At 63.8% G+C, this 21285-nt stretch overlaps 2 protein-coding genes across 2 annotated transcripts; one reads left to right on the top strand and one right to left on the bottom strand.

Moving 5' to 3' along the window:
• Window positions 1–1335: 1335 nt before the first annotated feature.
• TMEM179 (transmembrane protein 179) lies at window positions 1336–12302 on the top strand (the record flags this gene model as incomplete). The annotated part of the gene is made up of 4 exons (XM_079701185.1): window positions 1336–1640; window positions 8880–9017; window positions 10666–10744; window positions 12123–12302. 4 exons carry the CDS (start codon window positions 1336–1338, stop codon window positions 12300–12302), a joined length of 702 nt encoding a protein of 233 aa, XP_079557311.1.
• Window positions 12303–16439: 4137 nt separating this feature from the next.
• LOC307049701 (nutritionally-regulated adipose and cardiac-enriched protein homolog) lies at window positions 16440–20582 on the bottom strand (the record flags this gene model as incomplete). The annotated part of the gene is made up of 5 exons (XM_079699219.1): window positions 16440–16683; window positions 16770–16894; window positions 17418–17534; window positions 18793–18942; window positions 20472–20582. The coding sequence occupies 5 exons, from the start codon at window positions 20580–20582 to the stop codon at window positions 16440–16442; spliced, it is 747 nt and encodes a 248-aa protein (XP_079555345.1).
• Window positions 20583–21285: the final 703 nt, after the last annotated feature.

The raw sequence follows: 21285 nt of genomic DNA, 5'->3' as shown, positions 1-21285 counted from the left end.
TATGGACTTTTACACAGTTATTAAGAAGAATGAAGTAGATCTCTATGTGTGGGCAGGTAATAATGTCCATGACATACTGCTGAATGAAGGAATCAACCTGCAGAATGGTGTGTATAGTATGAAGCACTCGTGTAAATTGTGGGTGTGGGTGTTTATGTGCTTAGCAAAATGTCTAGAAAAGTAGAAGTCAGACTGTGAAGAGTGGTCACCCCAGTCATGTGACCGGATGGGGGTGGGGAGGGCAAGAAGGAGACATTGTCTTTTTATTTTATACATATCTATGTGGCTTGACTCTTAAAATGAGCATATATTACTTTGGCAATAAAACAAAAAGGTTTTTTTTAGCGCTTGCAACAAAAAAGCTCATGTAATGTTAAACCACTTGGCAGTTTCTTTTAGAAGGAGGCTTCCTCACTCTGGGAATTGGACTAAATGTGACTTATTCTTAAAGGGCACTAGAAAAGGCATTAATTCCATTAATTAATGCATCAGCAGATTCCATCTCGGGAAAGGCTGTCTTAATGAGGTGCCTGGGGCATCCATTATTTATCTTACAAATACCAACTCAGGGCCCTGCTTGTGTCAGGCAGTGTGAGAGATGCCCCTTCTGAGGGCGCCGTGCTGGAGAAGCACAAACAGCGAACAGACCCGCTCGGTCCTCTCGGCGCCCATCTCTCCGTGGACGACCCCTGTGCCATTTCCTCGACCCCAGACCCTCCCCTCTCCGGCCCATTTCCCGTATACTTGGTGCACTCCAGGACCCCCGAAAAAGAGTCATTCCAGTCCGGACTGCAAACCTCACCCCCACCCCTCATTATGGGCATCTTGGATCCGTCCCTGTGAATCCCTCTCTCCTGGCCTCCTTTCCTTAACGCCAATGGGGCAGCTGGGGACCTGGGAACCATCCTGTGTGAGGCCCGCACAGGTAGCTCCTGGTACCAGAGTCGGGTCTCGGTGAGCCGACATCGCCATCTTCCCATTCCCTCTCCTGGTTTCCATTCCGCTTCTGCGTCGGTGCACCCGTTCTCCAGCGTGGCCCACACCCACCCATTGTCCCCTTGGCCCCCTTTCCGCGCCGCAAGCCCGCCGGGAGCTGTCCGTGGTGCTGACCGCAGGCGCGGCCCGCGCTCGGCCGCTGCGCACGCGTCCCGGGCGGGGCGCGCAGGACCCCGCCGGCGCCGCCACTGCGCAGCCTCCCGCGCGGATCCGGCCTGGCCTGCGCGCGGCGCCGGGAGTCTCCCGCGGCCTCGTCTCCCGGCCTGCGCCCCTCGTCCCGCGTCGCCAGCCAGCCCCGCGGCCTCCTCCGGCCGCTTCCTCGGCCCGCCTGGCCCCGCCATGGCGCTCAACAATTTCCTCTTCGCGCAGTGCGTCTGCTACTTCCTGGCCTTTCTGTTCAGCTTCGTGGTGGTGGTGCCGCTGTCCGAGAACGGCCACGACTTCCGCGGCCGCTGCCTGCTCTTCACCGAGGGCATGTGGCTGAGCGCCAACCTGACGGTGCAGGAGCGCGAGCGCTTCACCGTGCAGGAGTGGGGCCCGCCGGCCGCCTGCCGCTTCAGCCTGCTGGCCAGCCTCCTCTCGCTGTTGCTCGCCGCGGCGCACGCCTGGCGCACGCTCTTCTTCCTCTGCAAGGGACACGAGGGGTAAGTGGGGGCCCCGCAGCCGCCCTGCACCGACAGACGCAGCCCTTCCCCCTGGCACAGCCCCCCTTCCGTGCCCACAGCGTCCCAGGCTCTCCCCTGACAAGGAGGAGGGTGAGTCCCTGCGTCTCCCCGTGGTCTCAGAGGCCCGAAAATATCAACCGTCGGCCCTCACCACCTCCACGGAAACTGCCCTTTGTCTACACGCAGAACCGAGGGGCCATGGTGTTCCTTGTACCAGGCCAGTGCTTCCCTCTCCAAGTGCATATCACCATCCACACCCCGGGGAGCAAATGTTGCCTCGTCATCTCGGAGCCGATCTGGGCCTCCCTCTGGGGCCCAGCGGGGCCCACGCCCATCAGCACCGCGGACAGCTCCCAGCCGGGTTTGGGCCTGCTCCCAGCTCCCGGTGGATGGGGAGGGACCAGGCAGGCAGGGGGCCGACCAGGCTAACAGGGGATCCTCTCCCGTTCCCTCCTCCTGGGAAGGACAGCCGGAGGGAAGCCCCTCGAGGCCCACCGCTATGGCACACACCTTGGCTGGGGGATGGGGGAGAGGGAGCAGCAGGTGTGTGGGGCCCCGCTAGCCTCCGCCCCCACCACCCGCCTCCATTTTTCTCTTCACCTTTTCCTGTCCTGGCTCTGTTTTGTGAGAGAGTGGGATGTGGGTCCCTGGGCTGGGGTTCTCAGCCAGTAACACTCCCTGGGCCTCTACCCCCGTGGGACCCTGTGTGGCCCGCCCCACCCACGCCCAGGCTGTGGATCCCTGCGCCCTGGAGCGGCCAGGTCTCCTGCAGAGGTCCCGGGAGGCCGCTCCTGCCTGTCGCCTGCCCTCACATCTACGGGGTGAGTCCACGCCTTCTCCCAAACCCTGTCCCCACCCTCACCCCCATCCATCATCTGCTGGCAGTTCTTAGCAGCTTTTCACTTCTTTCGGGGAGGCGGGGCTCTGAGGCTGTGAGTGGGCAGGGACTCCTGAGAGCCCCCAGCTTGGCCTTGGCATGGAGAGAGAGGCTGGAGAGAGGAAGGGGGGCTCGCAGGTTGAAGAGGAAAGGGAGGAGAGGGGTGAAATCCCAGCAACCCACGTGTATGAGTTTCCAGGGGCTGCTGGAACAAAGCACCACAAACTGGGGCTTAAGACAATTTATTCTCTTACAGTTCTGGAGGCCAGAAGCCCCAAATTAAGGTGTTGTCAGGGTTGGTTCCCTCTGGGGGGTTAATATTTTCCAGGCCTCTTCCTAGCTCCTGGCGGCCGCTGCAACCCCTGATATCCCTTGGCTTAGGCCTTTGTCACTCCAATCTCTGTCTCCCTCCCACATGGCCTCTTCTCTCTCTCTTTCCTTCTTCTTATAAGGACGCTAGTCATTGGATCTAGGGCCCACCCTAAATCCAGGATGACCGCATCCTGAGATCTTTAGCTTAATGACACCCACAAAGACCCTATTTCAAAATAAGGTCACATTCACAGGTACTGGGGGTGCAGATGTGGGCATACGTTGTCAGGGGACGCAATTCAACCCAGCGCACGAGAGTTCTGCATTTGGGGTCTGCAGAAGCCGTGTGTCAGCCCGGGGCGTCCTCCGGGCGCTGTGTGTGGGGCGGGAGCTCTTCCCAGGGTGAGCCCCGGCCAGTCCTGGGGGGGCGCCTGCCTTGCTTCTCCTTCCCTCCAACCGCACGGTGGCTGGTGTCCCGAGGAGGCTTTGAAACACATCTGCACCTGCGGTGCCAAGCCCACGTGGTGTCCGGTCGGAGTCTCCAGTGCAGGTTGAGGCTGGAGAAGCATCTCTGATTACGAGACAGGGTCTGAGGCAGAGGATGGGTGGTCAGCAGGCGGGGTAGGTTGAGGTCCCTTCAGTCTGGGAAGCTGAGGGCAGTGGGCACAGGCCAGGTGGGGGCCACGGCTTGGTCATCAGCTCACGCCCATGGTTCCAGCTTCTCCCTACAAGACAGGTGACCTCAAGGCATTCAGGGTCTACCTGGCGAGGACATGTCAGCAGCTCTCTAGGTGAGGCCCAGCCCCCTGTGGTTCTGAGTGGTGGGAGGTTTCAGAGGCACCACCAGAGGCTGGGAGCTAAGAGCCAGAGCCTGCAAGGAAGGAATCCTGGTCACGCAGGACCGCCTGTTTCACACAGGTTGGGCAGCAAAGCTAGGAACCTAGGGACAGCTTCTGTCCTTTGTCATCTCCTAGAAGGTGTCCATCAGCTCTGTGAAACCATCCCCATCCCCATCTTAAAGACAGAAAACTGAGGCTTGGGAGTGTACATGCCTCCCTGTGCTCTTTCACCTTGCCCGTCCCCTGAGGACAGAGGGGGCCTGTGCTCCCATGGAGGTGGCCTGGTTGGAGGGACACTTAGGTTCCTCTGTCCCTTTGCATCAGTCCTAGGGGCTCGTCTGTCCTGCCACCAGTGGCCTCGACCATGGCAGCCAAGGCTGGGCCAGGCTTCTCTTCTCCAGGGACATCTGTTGCAGAGTGTCCTCCTCAGCCATCAGGAATCCTGGCCCAAGGCCACATGGTTGTCCTGCTGCCTGCCCCCACCCTGTCCACCGCACAAGCCAGTTGGCAGTTGGTCAGCTGTGATGGCATCTGTCACAAGTGTCATCCTTTCTTCTTAGTTCGGGTTGTAGGAGCAGATCAAAGCTCTTGTGGATGTCCAGGCCACGGCTATGCACCTGAGGGGACCCCGGGCTGGCAGAACCCAAGGCGCACATGTACCTTGTTCACCTCTGTGTGCTCAGGGCTGAGCACGGGGCATGGTGCCCAGGAGTCACCAAGTTAGTGATTGTTGAGTGAATGACAGAAAGATTCCTGCCCCCTGAGGTCTGCTGCTTCTCAGCCACTCACAGGCCCTGATGCCCTTGCAGATTCAGTCTGACCAAGGGTTCAGCCCTCTGGGCTCGTTGTATCAGCCAGGTCTGGACCTGTGGGAAGGCTGGGTCTGCCTCATCCAGCCACGGGCAGGACGGTCAGCTGAGGGCAGCCAGTTCCGGCACCGTTGTTGGTCAAGCTGCATAGACCAGGCGGGCAGGTGCTGGGTGGGTAAAGGGACTCGGGGCGGCCAGGAGGCCGGGAAGGGCAGGTAGAGAGAGCAGTGTGCTGGACGACAGCTCTCAGGGGTGTTGATGGCCACTGGACGTCCGGCCCATGAAGGACACCACTGCCCTCCTTAGACTTGGGTGTTTAGAGGGCCCTGCCTGCTTAGGGTCTAGTGTGCACCCTAATTCTCCTAAGAGTCCAACTTCAGAGCGAGACGCAGGGTGGACCTCTACACTTCGATCTGTGTGAGGGGCTCACGGCCGGGTCTCGAGCTTGTGGTCAGACGCGGTGTCCGTGGTGCCAGCTCCTTCCTCGTGCAGTGTGTCTCTGTGCAAACTGGGGACCCCTGACGGCTTGGGCCCAGGGGTGTGGAGGGTAAGGGGTCGGGGCAGCTTTTTGTACGGGGATGTCATCCTGGCTGCTGGCTGGGGGAAGGAGCGAGTGGATCAGTGGCACCTGTGGCTTCCTGGGGCATTGCTGTTTCGGCCCCTGGCTGAGCTGAGGGTGAGCCTTGGGCCTGGGGGCCGGGCAGCTTTGCCAGTCCAGGTGGCAGTGGTTTGTGATTGACGGCTGGGGAGCGCTGGGTTAAAACAACCCATCTGGCTGCCCACACGTGTCCCTCAGCCTGCAAATCGCTCCCAGGGCTTCCCAGGATAGCTGTCACCATGGAGATGGCACATCCAGGCAGGGCACCCTGAGAGGTAGCGGGAGAAAGATGAAGTTAACCCTGTGGGTGCCGGGCTCCCTTCCTGACCGCTGCCCCAGGCTGTCGCTGGGAGGGGGGGGTGGGAGTCGTGTCGTGAACGCTGGGGGGCCGGGGCCAAGTGAGGCTCTCACACGCCCGACTCTTCAGCAATCTGTAAAGCCAGAGCAGATGCCAGGAAATGACCAGAAGCCGATGGGAAGGGCAAGAGGAGGCTGCTGGCTGGCAGAACCCCAGCACGGGCCCTGCCCTGCCTCCTGGGATGGAGACTGTGCCCACTTAATAGGGATGCGGCTGGAGTGTCGGTGGTTCCTGGCTCTCAGAGACTGTGCTGTACATCGCCCTCCGAGGTGGGAAGGAGCAGCTTTCCGACGGGTCGGCTGTGCCTCAGGCCCGCTGTGCCGGGGTTCCGTGAGGGCACTGCTGTGCACACAGGGCTGAGGAGCCCTCCTGGGCCTCTAGAAGCTGGTGCAGGACGGGGGTTGGGGCCGCTCCCCAGCGAGAAGGAGCAGGGTTTGACGCCGGCTGGTCGCCCGCTGGCCGGCCCCCTGCACCCTGGCCATCCCTCCTGCCACAAGCCCCGCTGCGGACAGGCTTCCTGGGGGGACGGCCGAGGGCTGTCGGCAGGCGGAGGGCACCTAGGGCGCCGGCCGTCCCAGTGGCCTGGACTTCTGTGCCAAGAGCGGCCTTCTCCTTTGCTCTGCCTGTGGAAGCGCGTCCCTGGCCCCCCTGGGACCACCATGTTCTCCTTGGCTGGAGCCAAGGGTCCATCCAAGATGGAGATGCCAGGGGCGTAGGCTCTGGGTAACCTCTGCTTTCCTCGGAGCACCAGCTCCTGGGGAGGGGGGCTCCAGTGGGCTGGGCCTTCCCCAACCCCCGAGCCCCACCCAGCCCCACGCTGCCCCACGGGGAGCACAGCTGGCCGTGAGCCCATCTCCAAATCTGGTTCCCAAGGGTGACTCAGCAGCTTCTCCATCCCTGCTTCCCGCACCCCATCTCCTGTGGCAACACAGGCCCCAGCCCGAGGGCTCCAGGTGTGCCCCTGGCTAGGGGTCAGAGGGCAGTGAGCCAGACCCGGCCTGGATGATGGGCTGAGGTCTGTCCTGGGGGGATGCAAGCTCATGAGTCGCCCCGCAGCTACGTGCCCTTCACCCACATAAGCTCCCTCAGTTCCCACCGTAACCCGATGTTACAGAGCAGAAATCGAGGCCCCCAGAGTGCCTTGCAGAGTGAAGGTCACACAGCTGGCAAAGGGCAGACTGGGCTTGACACCACCTCTGCTCGGTGACAGCTTTGGAGGGGGATGGGCCATAACGTACCTCTCTTCATAACTATAGGCCCCTGACCCCTAATTCGAGCTCTCAGGGCCAGATGGATTTTGCAATTCAGAATCGTGTCCATCAGGGTCCCAGGTGGAGACTGATGACCGCCCAAGTGAGGAAAACCTGAGGACTAAGGTGTGGGCCAGGTGTGGGACCCTGTCACCATGCCCGGATGAGGGGCTGGGCAGGGTTACGTGGATGATGCCTCCCAGAGGGACAGCCTTTGTTGGAGGGACACCACACCAGCCTGAGGCTGCCCCCAGGAGGGACCTGGGGATGAGCACCCCCCACCCCCACTGTCACGTCCCCCCTGGGACCCCATTGGCTGGATGCAACCAGGTGCCAGGGAGATGGTGGGCCCCTCCGGCCCCCCAGGTGGAGGATGGACGGGACGTGATCTGAAGAGCAGCGGCCCACGATGGTCCAGTTCGGGCAGGGATTATGGTGCCCCCCTCAAAGGGTGACACACAGCAGGGCGTGGGCAGCTGGAGACTCAAGCACAGTAAACACACAACCTCGACACTGAGCTGGGCAAGGACCAGGGATGCCCGGTGAGGTCAGGCGAGCCTGCGCTGCCTGGACCAGCCTTTGGAGAACTGGGGATGGGGGGCTGTGGCAGGCGTGGAGCTTCCTGCGCACGGCTCTCACCTTCGTCCCCTTGGCCTGGATCCTGGGTGTGGAGGCCCCACGTGTATGCGGGAGTGTGAGTGCAAACATGGGGCCAGACCGGCTGTCCCTGCCCTTTCAGGTGTGATTGTTGGGGTTTTAGGAACGTGCTCGCCCCTCCTCTGACGCTCTTGTCGGGGTGGCTCAAGCCCTCCCAGCCTTGGTACTCAGCAGGGCGGCCCTGGATTGGGCCTGTCGACAGCAGCCCTGTGGGATCTTTCCCTGGAAATGCGGACGGTCCCGGCTGTGACAAAGCAGCCTGGTCACTCGTGCTGTGAGCTGGGCACTGGTGACCTCGGTTTACCGTCTGCCCGCTCCTGGGCCGGGACTGCGGCATCCATGCTGCGTTGTCCTTGGGCCCAGCACGGGGGCGAGGTGAAGGCCCAGAAAGCGTCCAGTGGGTGGATAAACGAAAGAAAGAAACAACAGACGCAGGAGCGGTGCGTCCATCGTCGCTTGGCCTCGGCCGATAGTCACCGCGTCTGGTGACAATAACTTTGATGTTTTCTTGGCTGAAACCCCAGCTGACACCTCGTTTAGTGAATGTTCCCCGTGAAGCCAGATTTGGTCAATCGTTTCCCTCAGATTCAATGTACTGCAAGCACTGATGTTCACATCAAACCTGCAGCAGGTTAGATGTAGGTCTAGGCTACTGTCCCACGTGAGGGCGTTCCCTCTGCCCACCCCACCCCTGCCGTGGGGCAGCCCTGCGCCCCCTGCCCCCTGCGGCATCAGCTCGGCCGCCCGCTCTCCTGCAGGACTCTGAATCTCCAGGGGGTGTTTTGGAGATGGTGGGACGGTGGATGCTTGCGGGCCGGCAGGAGAGTCTGGTGGGTGGGTGTTCCCACCACGTCCCTCCCCCCACCCGCCGTGCCATCAGAGGGCAAACATCAGCGCCCTCTGAAAGCACCCCAGTGGGGGCCATGCTCCCGTGGACCCTGGAGAGGCCCTGGCCCCAAGGGGCAGTGCAGCCTGGCCCTGAGCGAGCTCTGCCCTCTCGGCCCTGCCTCCTGGGTCCCCCAGGTGCCTGCTCTGGTCACCCCTTGGCCTTTCAGGTTTCAATGGAGAAATCAGAGCAGGGTCACAGACCCCTATGCAGGTGCAGGCCAGCCGCATTGGTGACTGTGTGGGTAAATGGCCTTGGTGGGTGCCCGCGAGGGTGATCCACCTTGAAAGGCTGTCTGACCTTTTCAGCATGGGTGCTGGTTCTGGTGCTTCGGAACCAGGCGGCCTTGGGTTTGAATGGTGGCCGTGACTCCGCTGTAAGATGGTCCCCACTCCCGGGCTTTGGGAGGACGGGCTGGGCAGCTCTGGCCGGCACGTGGGCCTGTGGGGTGAGGAACGCTGCGGAGGGGAAGCGACCTCTGGTGGCCCCACTTGGCCCTACGCCGTCATCTGGGGCCCAGGCCCCAGCTGGGAACCCGCGGGTGGGGCTGCCTTCCTGCTGCCGCCTGGCCCGCAGGGGTGCTGTGGAGACCGGGGGTGGCGCGGTGACCGCCCCTCCCGCCCTCACTGCAGCTCCTTCCTCTATGCCTTCCTGAACCTGCTGGTCAGCGCCTTCGTGGTCTTCCTGGTCTTCATCGCCAGCACCATCGTGAGCGTGGGCTTCACCATGTGGTGTGATGCTGTCACTGAGAAGGGCACTATGCCCCACAGGTGCGCCCTGGGCCCCGCCCGCCGCTCCTAGGGTGACGTCTTCCTGCACGAACCCCACCTGAGCCCGCAGCTTTGCTCATCCCACCTGTTCCCCGCCTGTGCACACCTGGGCACCCCTGCCCTGGGGCCCGTACCCCCTTCCCGGTTCAGGGAGCCCACAGCAGCTTCACACAAGAGCAGGGGCCCCACAAGCCCTGGGGGTGGATCGGGGTATGGGGGGGATGGAGGCCCAGGAGGTCGGAGGTTCCGGCTTCCCCGTCATTGCTGGCATGTGGTTGGGTGATGGGACCCCCCCCAGGGTGGGCTCCAGGTCCCGGAAGGCCATTGGGGGCAGAGGCCTGGGCCCAGGTGTGGTAATGAGGAGGGTGTAGAATATGAGGATGGAGGGGGCGGGGACGGTGAGGGACGGGGGTGGAAGTTTCTGGTCGGAGGGCGTCGGGGACAGAGGCCTTCGGGGCTGGGACGGATGCTCTGGGCCCTGAGCCAGGGGCCATCTCTGGCTTGGGGGTGGCCCAAGGTGGAGCATGGTGACTGCCTGATCCCCAGCAAAGGGCTGCCCACTGCCCAGCCCTAAGAGGCATTGTCCAGTGCCCCAGGCCATTCCCCTGGAAAGGCAGGCACCCTTGGGTTACCTCTTCCAGAGACTCCAGATTCTCTCTTTAAGAAAAATCAGATCTGGAACCTTAAAGTATAGAATGGACAAAAGATCCAAAGTGGGCGGAGGCAGGGGGCATCTACCTGCTTATACTGCACCTTTACCTTGGGGGTCCCCGGGGTGCCTCTGTAGCAGCTTGGGGCACACAACAGAGGAAAGTTCAAGCACCCTGGGCGGGTGGCTCTTTTGGGGTCCACACCAGAGCAGCCCCTCTGTGGGCTGGGGTCTTGCCCGTGCTGAGCTGTGCCCTGCCTGATGGGCCCCCGGCCACCTGCTTCCTCCCTACCGAGCCCTTGGAGCATGGGCAGGCCCCTGGGCATGGCCTTGGGCTTCTCTAGAAAGAGTTTCTTTACCCTCACAAACTCCATTTCCAGCCCTTAAGCCCCATCCTCCAGCCCCTTCCAGGGCCTGCCTGGGCCTCCGGGCCTCCCTCTTCCAGGCATCACGCTCAACGTGTCCTGACATCTCAGGATGCTACGGGCCCCTGAGCCCAGGCCTCATTCACTCCAGGCTTCTGAGGCTGGCCTGGCCCAGCCTGTCTACAGACAAGGAGCTTGTGCAGGTCACCAGCACATTGTAGTTTGCCCTGCTAGTCCCTGCTGGTTACATTGGCCTGTGCTGCCAGCCCCAGGAGGTGAAGGGTGCGCGGGTCAGGTGGGTGGGGCTGCCCCCATGGATGCCCATGGTGCTTCAGCCGGGCTACTGTGTAGCTCAGTCCGGGGACCAAGGGGCTAGAAGCAGCAGCCCTGAACCCCTGTTCTGAGGCCCCTGGCTCTGCAGTGCTGTGGAGCTGCGGGGGCCAAGGCTGGAGTCTCCAGGAGAGTGACGGGCAGCGCCGGTGGCCCCCACTGTCCAGCGCCAGATGGGGGCCGGGTCTGCAGGTTCCCTGCCCCACCTTGGGGGCAGCCCCTCGCCGTTCGGGGGTGACGCTCTGCTTCCCGCCACGCTTGGCCTCCCAGCAGCCCCCATCCACCCTGCGTCTTGCCATTTTAGCTGCGAGGAGCTCCAGGACATCGACTTGGAATTGAACGTGGACAACTCCGCCTTCTATGATCAGTTCGCCATCGCCCAGGTGGGTGGAGCTGTCCAGGCAGAAGGGAGGCGCGCGTGGTGGGGGCAGGGGGCCGTTCACTGCTGGACGTTCACTGAGGGCACAGCCCAGCCGGGGCACGAGACACACTCGTAGCCAAGGACGGTGCCAGGCAGAGGACATAGAGCCGGTGAGCACCGTGCTGGGGGCGCAGTCGGGAAGGCTGGATCTTGGAGACTGAGAGGATGTTTGCAGGGGGTGGGGAGGGGTGGGCTGTGGGGCGTCCTAGGAGGAGGGAACAGCTAGCTTCTGAGCTCACTGCAGACGCGGGGGGCCCTGGGGAGTGAGGGGGTGGCTGTGTGCCGGGTGGTGCTGGGAGGGAAGCCGGGCGTCATCCTAGGTCTGCAGTGCCGGGGCCAGGAGTCTGGATTCTGGTCCTGGCACCAAGTGGGCCCTCAGATAGACGCTTGAAGGCTCACAGTGAGCCCCAGAGAGGGATGCCGAGGCAGTGTCTGAGGAAGGGTGTCCCAGGAGGGGATCCGCCCCTTATTTGGAGGAGCCCCCCAGCCGCTGTCGGGGAGACCCTTCTCCTCCAGCCCTGCCCTTGTATCAGCTTCGTCCCCTGCCCTGCAGGAGACCACGGGGCAACTCTGGGGACCCTGTCTGCTGGAACACAGGCATGTCGGGACACGTGGTCAGAGAGGGCCTGTCCCTCAAAATCTGCATCTGACCCTGACGATGACCCCGATGGCAGGGATGGCGGGGCCCCCCGGGCAGGGGGTGGGTCCTCTCAGCACGGGGCAGGGCTCGCCAGCCTGCAGGTCCACCTCTGGACCCGCATTGGCCAGTGGCTGGTCTGAGGGCTCTTTCTGTCGTGAGGAGCCCTGTGGAGGTGCTGGACGTCGTGTGGGTCCAGCTGAGATGGGCTGAGTCTGCCAGGGACACCGTCACGCAAATTTAGTGGGAAATGCTCCAGCCTGAATTTATGGAAATTATACCGATCAGATCAAGGAAGGTACCGGCTAAGTCTGATGACAAACACCCTCAATTGAGTCAGTTTAATTGCAGCTCGAGGCTGGTTCTGATTAAACTGTTTCCCCTTCAACTGTTTGGAAACAGCAGATAAAGGTCAATTTGTTCCAGCGAAGAGGCTCCATTATGGATGAGACGAGCTCCCCTGGAGCCGAGCGGCCCCAGCTCCTCGTGGGCCCTGTCAGGGTGCAAACGTGGGCAGAGTTCCCAAGGCGTTTGCACAGCTTGGGGGCTTGGAGGGCCGCCAGATGCCGGGGGTGACGTCCCCGTCCTGTCCTGTCCCCGCAGCACCTCATTCCTTCCCCAGCGGGTCCGTCCTTTTCCCGGGGGGCGGGTAGTGGCCACTGGGTCTGGCTGGCCCCCTCACCGCGCCCTCTGCCCCCCACAGTTCGGCCTCTGGGCCTCGTGGCTGGCCTGGCTGGCCATCACCATCCTGGCCTTCCTGAAAGTGTACCACAACTACCGCCAGGAGGACCTGCTGGACAAGCTGGTCCACGAGAAGGAGCTGCTGCTGGCCAGGCCGGCCCCACATGCCGCCTTCCAGGGCGAGAAGAGTGCCGTCATCTAGGCCTGGCCCCGGACGCCCCGTCCAGGGCACATGGCCTGCCCTGGGGCCGCAGCTGGGGCTCTGCCCGGCCCCCCGCGACTTGCATGCCTCCCCTCGGCACTGTGTGTACTGAGCGACCCCCTCACCAGGCGCCCCGTTCCCAGCCTGAGCGGCGTGGCAGCCGACGGGGGTGGGAGGGCCTCCCCCAGGTGCCACGTGGGGGCAACGGGCCTGTCCCCATGTCAGCCTGGAGGGACGCCCTCCGGCCAGCGGGCTGGCTGTGGTCCCCCCACTCCCTGGGCCTCGGCTGGATGCCGTTTGCGTGGTTTCCTGCAAGGTTCCATGGCAGCAGCCTGAGTCCCCAGCGTGACCCCACCGGCCCACGATGGTCACACGTCATTCTTGTCACTTGCTCCTGAGCCGCGTGTGGACAAGAATCCCACCACCCGCGAGAAAGAGCCGAGTGTGGGATGGAGCTGCCCTTTGGCCCCGGGTGGTCCCCACCCAGGGCTGAGTCCACTCTGCTGCGGCTCCAGAGCCCCTGGGTCCAGACTAGTCTCAGCACAAGAAGCACAGGGACGGGGGGCTGGGCCTGGGGTCAGGTGGTGGCTTCGCGGGCGTCCTGGGGACTTGCCTGGGGAGGCCCGGGGGCCCCCGTGTGGGCTGGGCCTGTGCTTGGGGGGCGCAGACATGGACTCCAGATGTGGAGGTGCCATTTTGCAGGGGAGCGGGGGCCAGGTGCCACTGCGGGTGTCTGTGTGCATGTGAGGCACATGAGGGTGTGCGTGTGTGTGTGATGTGGGTGCACATGTGGTCAGAGTGTGTGCGTGTGTGTGTGCACATGGGCGTGTGTGTGTGCACATGGGCCTGCATGGTGAGGTGTGAGCGTGTGTGAATGTGGGTGTGAGTGTGCAGGTGAGCATGCCCGTGCACAGGTGTGTGGGAGCGTGCAGGTGTGGGTGGAGACCAGAGCGGGCACCTGTCTGCAACCCCGTCCCCGGGTGTCCCCAGGGCCCCTTGCACCCCAGAGGAGGGGGCTGCCTTCCCAACTCAGGAGGCCCCGAGGGCACAGTCCTGCCCCCTCGGCAGCAGGTGGAGGAGCTGGGAGGGGAACTGGGGCCCTGGGGCTCGGTGACAAGCCACCAGGGGGCTGCTTGGCTGTGGCCCCCCCTCCTCTCGGGGCTCCCCGGCTTCCACACCCTGTCCTCCGTGTCCTGTCCGGGCTTGGGGTGCCCGAGGTGTAAGCACGCCCCGCCCCTCCCCTGAGCTTAGTAAATAGTTTCCTGGTCTGGCCCGTGTGCTAGTTTGCCCCCCACCCTCCCAGGGGAAGGTGAGCCCCCAGCTCCCCATGTCCATGGCTCTCACCACCAGTGGATGGTTCAGTCTCCCAAAAAGTGGGGCAACGGGGCGTCCAGAGGCCACGGATCTGGGCCTGGGTCAAGGTGCCAGGTGTGGCGGGCAGCCTGGGCCTGGGAAGTGAGGCTGCAGGTCACTTGTCCTGACGCTGCTCAGCTGGCAGCTTTTGGGAGTGGGGGCTTGGGACCAGGGTGACTGAGGTTCCTGGCATCTCAGATGCTCTGGCCCCGGGCCTGGCTGAGAGTTTTGGGAAGAGCAGCAGGGTCTTTGGGGAGGTGTTTTGACAGAACCTGAGGGCCCCGAGGGGATGCGCCCGCCCTAGTCCACCGGCCGTGGGGACCCTGTCTGGCCCTGGAGAGTTCCTGGTCTCCAGCAGAAGGTGGGGTGGCTCTGCCTTGTCCCCCATCAGGTAGCAGCCGCCTGGGCCCTGGAGGGAGGAGCAGGCCAGGAGGTGGGCTTCTGGAGCCCGAGGGTCTGCTGCGGATTTGACACTTGTGGATGGCCTGGAGCTGGTCTGAGCAGCACCTTGGTCAGGCTAGCAGAGACCTGCATGCACTTACAGGGCCACCTGCAGAGCGGGACTGTCGCTGACACACTGGCTGGCTGCACCGGCACCCCGAGACATCCCCACCCCGGGGGCTTCTGGGAAGGGCACAGCTGGCCCCGGGGAGGGGGTACTGGGACAGGAGCCGCGCGCCCTTGCAGTGGGCAGGGGACGGACCCTCCGGGGCTGGACAGGAGAGGTGGCCGTGCCTCTGAGGCTCCTGAGGTGGGTCCACCTGATCGCTTCCATGATGCCTTGCTTCTCCCCGCTGCTGTTTGATAATGGACATCCTGTTTTACTTCTACTTCTGGCTTAACTGAAAGTAAAGATTCTTAAACTTAAATGTATCCATCTATTTCTCAGGTCGAAATAGAAACACAAATACCTGAGCCTCTACAGTGGACAAGGAGGAATCCCTTTGCCCGTCTTTTCTCCATCTCCAGTTTGCCTCTTTGTGTTGTTCTCTCTGCTTTCCATGTAGGACTTAACGCGCTGCGCTCCGTGAGCCCCTGGAGTTCCCGACACTCACCGGGAGCTGGGAGTCGGTCCCCCTCCCCCACGGTGGCTGTACCCGCACATGCGCACATTGTCCCATGGGTTCCGTCACTGCTTCCCCTCGAGACTTCACGGGTGTGCGGATGGATTTCAAAGTTTGGAATTCTTGGGGTTGTCGTGTACACCTTGGGCAATATTTTTCCGGAAACAATGGGGGTCATGGTCTCTCGGACCCTCCAGGGCTGAGCATGTCTTTGCAGTGAACGAACAGCCCTTAGCTGAGCCATTGGGCCATGAGGAGGGGAGTGCCGCAGCCCAGCCCCTTCTGGGCGGCTCCCCCCCACCCCCGCCCCCGCCTGGGGCTCTGGCACTTGACTTAACCTCCTTGTCCGCTTCAGGGGGCAGGGTGAGATGAGGCTGGGGGTGGGGTGGGCTGGGGGGGGGTGTGATGCTGGAGGGTTCCAGAGGGCCAGGGCCCGGAGCCCGCCGTGGTTCCCCCTAGGCCACCGCTCCTGGAGGTGGGCCCCTCTCGCTGGGCTCCCCGCTCGGGGCTCCCCAAGTCCTGAAGCCCGAAGGGACCCCGGAGGCTACCGCCCCGTCCCTGAGGCCAGAGGGGACGGCTTGCCCACCTCTGCTCCAGCCGCTGGAGTGACTCCCACGGCGAATCAGTCCCCATTTCCCTCCTCCGGGTAAAAGTCCCCAGACTGAAAGAGGTGGCAGTGTGTTTTAATACAGAATCAGTGTCTCCCCACGTAAGCCGTGGGAACGGACGCTTAGAGAAGGCCCGCGGGAGAGGCAGCACGGCACCCACGGCTGCGTAGACACTCGTCTGAAGGTTATGGGGGTGCAGCTGCTCCCCTAGCGGTGCCTCCTGGTGTCTGACCCCGGGCCTCCCTGCTTTGTCCAGGGCCCCGCTCCATGCAGCGTCTGAGGGGACCCTGGGGTCTGTCATCACGTGGCCTCCTTGGCCTGGCAGCGGGGACGAAGACTCGGCGTCTACACGGTCACGGGACTCCCAGGCCGCGCGGCGCCGGCTGGGACCCGGGCGCAGACGGCTGTGTCCTGAGGGTGGTGGGGTCCTCTCGGCCCCCCGGTGTCCTCTCTGCGCCGGCCACACCCCCAGGCCGACGGCTAGGGAGGAGCCGGGGCCAGGGGATCCCCAGGCCTTGGGCCCAGTGCAGGCGTCAGGCGAGCTGGGGGCTCCGGGGCCCTGCCCCGCACGTGACCGCAGGAGGGAGTACCCCCGCCCCGCAGCCAGAGCCTCTCCCAGAGGGGTTTCGGGGTCTGGGCTGCAGGCCCCAAGCAGCAAAAGCCCGGTTTTACCTCCTCCTAGGACTCCCACAGACATAGGCAGGGTGTCCCCATCCTCAAGGGGCTACGCACGGCCACATCCGGGCTGGGCCCACAGTCACCAAGAGTTCCCGCTGGGGCGAGGGAGGGACCCAAGGGGTAGCCTGGGGGCTGGAACCCGTGGGTCCCTGAGTGTCGGTGGCGGAACCCTTGTTCTCCGAAAACCGCACAGGGCACTCCAACATGGGAAACAGGAGGGGCTGCCTGCTTGGAGCTGGGGGGCTGCCTGCTGCATCCAAGGCCGCAGCACCCCATGTCTGATCTCAAGCCGTGGGCCCCCGCTTCCCAGTCACCCTGCCTGCAGCAGCCCCTCTGAGTCCAGGGCTCAGGGCTGTCTGGAAGCCCCCAGCTGCGACCTGGGGCTCTCCCTCTGCGGTGCTGCCCCCGGGCCCGGGGGAGGTGAGCGCCGGCCATCAGAGCTGCAGGAGGTGGCGCCAGCAGGCCAGGACCGCGAGCCGCAGACGCAGGCGGAGGGCCAGGAGCCGGGCCCGGAGGTCCTCCAGGATCAGTGCCACGGGCTCAGCGCGGCTGCAGCACAGCCCCAGTGCCAGCACCAGCAGGACGCACGCCGTCAGCCGCAGGATCAGGGTGCCGTCGCGGGGCCTGCGCCGCCTGGGCACTGGGGCCGAGGGGGACTGGTGAGCCCGGCCCGCGGGCCTGAGCCCCGGCCCCAGTGAGGACCCTTGGGCGTCCGCCTCCCTGCAGGGCTGGTGGGGAGGCTGCGGTGGGCGGGCATGGCTCACCCGGAGGCTGGCACCTCGGTGCTGCCCGTCGAGTGGGCCCCTGTGGCGAGGGTCTCCCCGTCCCTATCTGGGTCTGCGATCTCCTTGCAACAGGGCCTCCCGTAGGCCCTGCCCTCGCACCCTCCCTGGGGAAGGAGTGAGGGGGCAGACGGTACCCCAGGGGTGCTGCCACCGGCCCGTGACTGTCAGGGACCCCATGGCCCTGCCAGGGTGGGGAGCCCGGCTGGAGCAGTTGGGGGTCTGGCGGTGGCCTGGAGCTGGGGCTGTGCTGGGCAAGCGTGTGGGATGGGGCTTTGAGGGATGAGGGCCGGGGCTTTGAGGGATGAGGGCCGAGGGCTCAGAACTTACCCCTGGCCGTGGCGGAGGCCTCCCTGCAGGCGATGTCTGGGGAGGAGAGAGAGACTGGTTTCGGGCGGAGCGGGGGGGCACCCCACTTGGAAGGCACGCTGCCTCCGCCAGCCAGGAGCCCCCGGGGCCCCTCATCTCACCCGCCCACCCTAAGGACCCCAAGACGGTCTGGGTCAGCTAGAGCTACCCCGCTTTACAGATGGAGACTCAGGCCCCCACAGGTCCTGACCCGGCTGCCTGTCCATACCCCCCGGCCGGCCAGGCTGCCCGGCACCACCCAGGGTTCTGCCGCAGCCTCACTGATTCAGATTCTAGCTTCCAGATGCTGGCACTGCTCTCAGAGCCTTCCGGGGGCCCTGCGGGAGTGTGGGGTGTGGAGCCCCTGCAGCAGCCTAGGAGGAGGAGACTGCAGGGGTCCTGGGGGACAGCAGGGGCTGGCACTTTGGAGAGGCAGGCAGGACCCCCACCTCCTGTCCATTCCACTTAGCTCACTGGGGGACCCCAGACCAGCCCCGGACTGTCTGGGCCCTGACTCCCCACCTAAGAGTCTCTGCTTCTGGGGCTGCTTGGAAGCTCCGGAGTTGGGTGCTGAGCTGTGCTCTGGGGGTTGGGGGCTGGACCGGGGAGGGTGGGGCGGGTGAGGACCCCGGCGGGAGGCCCGGACCCGACATTTATGATGGGCCTTCAAGGGAGACACTGACACATGTTGGGGGAGTGAGTTTTATCCGCAGCTCGGCGGGACTCAGGGAGCACCTCCCTTGCGGGCCTGTGGGAGCAGAATCTAAGATGCTCCCATGATCCGCCCAGGTCCTCACCTTTGTGTGGTCCCCTCTGCTTAGTGTGGGGGGGCTTGTGACTTGCTTCTACCAACAGAACATGGCAAAGGGGCAGGGGTTCTGCAGCTGTGATGGAAATCCCCACAACGGACTGAGTCAATCAAAGGGAGATTGTCTTGGGTGGGCCTGACCTCATCAGGCGAGCTCTTTATAAAAGAGGGTCATATAAAACAGCTGCAAGGACACGAATTCTGCAAATAACCCTGTGAGTTTGGAATGGGGTCCCGAGCCTCAGGCGAGGCCCAGCCTTGGATGACACCCTGATGCCTGCCTTGTGCCACCCTGAGCAGAGGACCAGCTTGGCTGCGCCCAGAGCCCTGACCCACTGGACCACTGAGATCATCAGCGTGGGTTGCTTGAAGCAGCTATGTTTGTGGCGATTTGTTACGAGGCATAGCTAGCTGATACAAGGGCAGTGTCCCACGGGAAGGGCTGGAGAAGGAGTGAGGTAGACTGGGGTGGAGAGGGGGCTCTGGGGGCAGCACCAGGACCCTAGGGCGGGGGGCGGGGGTCGGGGAGAATTTGGGAGGTGGGCAGTGAAGGCTGAGGGGGTGGGAGGAGCTGAGGGGCAGTGGGAAACTTCAGAGCGCTGGAAGGAAGAGCGGGTGGGCTCTGGGAGCGCCTGCCCACTGGCCTTTCTTCGGGAGGACAGGAGTGCCTTGGGCGGCTCTGCTTATATTTTTCCTGCCAGTTGCTGTTTCCTTGACCATCACTCTGTTCAGACCGACCCCATGGCCCTGGGTTTTATTGGGGTTTTTACACCTGTGAGGACAGGGCAGTGACTGTGGTCCCTGCGGACGGCCCTCAGTGAGATCCTGAGTGGTATCCCCCCACCCCACCTGGCCCGCTCGCCTCTTACAGTGGACGGCCACCTCCAGGGGCTCGCGGAACCGCACGCGCCTCGTGGTCCTCCGTGGCTCGGCCTCATGGCTGCGGCGCTCCTGCGGGCTTCGTCTCAGGATAGAGGGGGGGCCCTTCCTGTCGTCCTCCTGGGGGGTGGGAAGCAGAGGGAGGCAGGCAGGGTGAGCCCCTCCCGCCCGGCCCCCCCGAGGCTGCAGACAGGCAGCCCCTGCGCGTCCCTGCCGTCTCCTCTGGGTTTATGCAGCAGGGACCAGACAGGGGCGTGGAGACCTTCTGCGGACCTTCCCCGGCCCCAGCCTGGCCGTCTGACCCCCTAGGGCCGCTGCCAAGTGGCGAGGGCTGGGACAAAGCCACCGGGACTGGTCACGACCGCATGGCCGTGTTAGTGGGGACGGGTGCGGTCCGTGGTCACGCAGGCCTGTGTCTCCCGCCCCACCCATCCCGACGGGGTCCGGCATCACTTCTCCATGTCAGTAACGGTGATGGCAGTTGCGGCTGGCATCCCCCGAGGACTGACTGCCTTCACGTCTGAGCTGTACACACGGCACCTCCCTGCGCCCAGGGGGCTCTGCCCGGTGGCCTCCTCTGTCTAGGGGAGGCCCTGCCCGAGCTCAGCGCCCTGTGACTGCCTAGCAGCACCACCCAGAGCCCGCCGTGGGACAGCCCTCACCTCACACTGGGCCTCGGTCACTTACCTGTGGACGAGGGGAGGGATCTGAGCAGGAGGCCACTGGCCCAGGGCAGGGGGCAGAGCCTGGACACAGCCCACCCAGGGGCCGCCCTCCCGCCCGCTGTGTGTTGGGAAGGTGGAGCCTGGAGTCAGCAGCCTGCTCCGACTTCGGTGTTCCCATCTATCAAATGGTGACAGCAGGCTGTTCTGCGCGGACGCCCTGTGGTCCGGGGCTTGTGAGAAGGGCCCCCGCTGGGGGGCCCCCGGCTGCGAGAGCCCGCTGCTGGCCTTCGGGGCTGAGGGGGTCCTGCTGGGGCAGGAGATCCACCCGGTCCCGGGGTCTGGCCCAGCTCGTGGCTGTCCCGTTCCCTCGGCTGGGACACCTATGTTTGAGGCCTGCTCTGGCCAGCAACGAGCTCGGAGGCCAGATCAGGACTCAGGGCCTGAAGTCGGGCCCACCTGCTCCTTGGGGACTCCCTCCCTCTCCTGCTGCTGCCAGCTCTCCCTCGTCCTGGACCCGGTCCTGACCCGGCTGAGGCCTGTCACCTCGCCGTCCTGCTGTCTCCACCCTCCCCCACTCCAACACCCGCCTCCCTGTGCCGCCAGGAGAAGCACCAGACTTGCTGCCGCCCTGCTCCCGAGCCCTCCATGGCTCCCACCTCCTCCGCCTCTGCCTGCCCTTCCCAGCCCCTGGGACTCTCTGCTCTGACCCATCCTCCAGGCCCCTTGTGAGCTCTACCCCCACCTTCAGCCCTGGTCAGACGCTGTGCACTCCTGGTCATTCTGTGCCCCAGCCTGGGGGCCTCTAACCCTGTCTGCCAGCCCCCCTCCAGCCCCCCAACCCAGCGATTTTCCTCCCGGGGATCCTGGGGCTGCGGACAGCTCGGGGAAAGGGCAGGGACCACATTTCCCTCTTCTGCTCTCCCTCCCTGCCTCCAGCTGAGGCCCCCGCCACCAGACCAGCGCCCACCCAGGGCCCTGCCGCACCCGCCCCGCCCTGAGCATGGGTGAGCCTGGAGCCGCCTCCTCATTCTTTCTGGTCTGATGCCGCGTCTCTGGCAGGGAGTCGGGGCTCAGGGCGTGTGCTGCCGTCTTCATTTACTGGAACATGGTCCTAAGATAAGCAAAGACATTGTTTGGTGCACACGGAACACTCCTTATGGGACTAAAATAAAAGGAGGAGAGGTTCTTCCCAGGAAGCCGGGCTGGCTTCCCTCTCCCCATCAGCCTGGCCCACAGGCAGACACCGCTTTCCTTTGAGGTGCTCCGGATGCAGAGGAAGCCTGCCTGCTCAAAACCCAGGTCCTCAGCAGCTTCCCCTGCTGCCAGTCTTCCTAATTATCAGCTTTAATGGCTGCGTAATATTCCACAGGGCTGATTCCATAATTTACAACCACCCTCCTCCTTCGGGAGGTTTGCATTTTATTATTGTCACTTGCAGTTTCTTTAGGTCACTTGCAATTTTCTGAGGCCGTAGATAAGACTGCAATAAACATCACTGCTTGCTTCCTTCTCGGGATGCTCCAGGCGTGAATGATGGGGTCCAGGGCTGGGCTTTGTCAGGGCTTCATGGGGGCTAGGAAAGGCTTCTCCAGGGGTTCGTGGGGGCTGGAGCTGGTGGGCCCGCCCCTCAGTCCTGCCCAGACTCTCTCTGTCTCTCCCTCCCCCTCTCTGTCCCGGATTTCGGATTGCTCATGTACGAGGTGTAAGGTGGTACCTGCGCCCTCTCATCAGTGAGCCTCTGATTGCAGCGTTGCCCATCTCTCCTCACTAATTGCAGCCCTTCTGGTGTGACTTTTCT

This window comes from Hyperoodon ampullatus (assembly GCF_949752795.1).
Source record: "Hyperoodon ampullatus genome assembly, chromosome: 3".
NCBI lineage: Eukaryota > Metazoa > Chordata > Mammalia > Artiodactyla > Ziphiidae > Hyperoodon > Hyperoodon ampullatus.
This window is presented reverse-complemented; position numbering and strand designations above follow the sequence as displayed.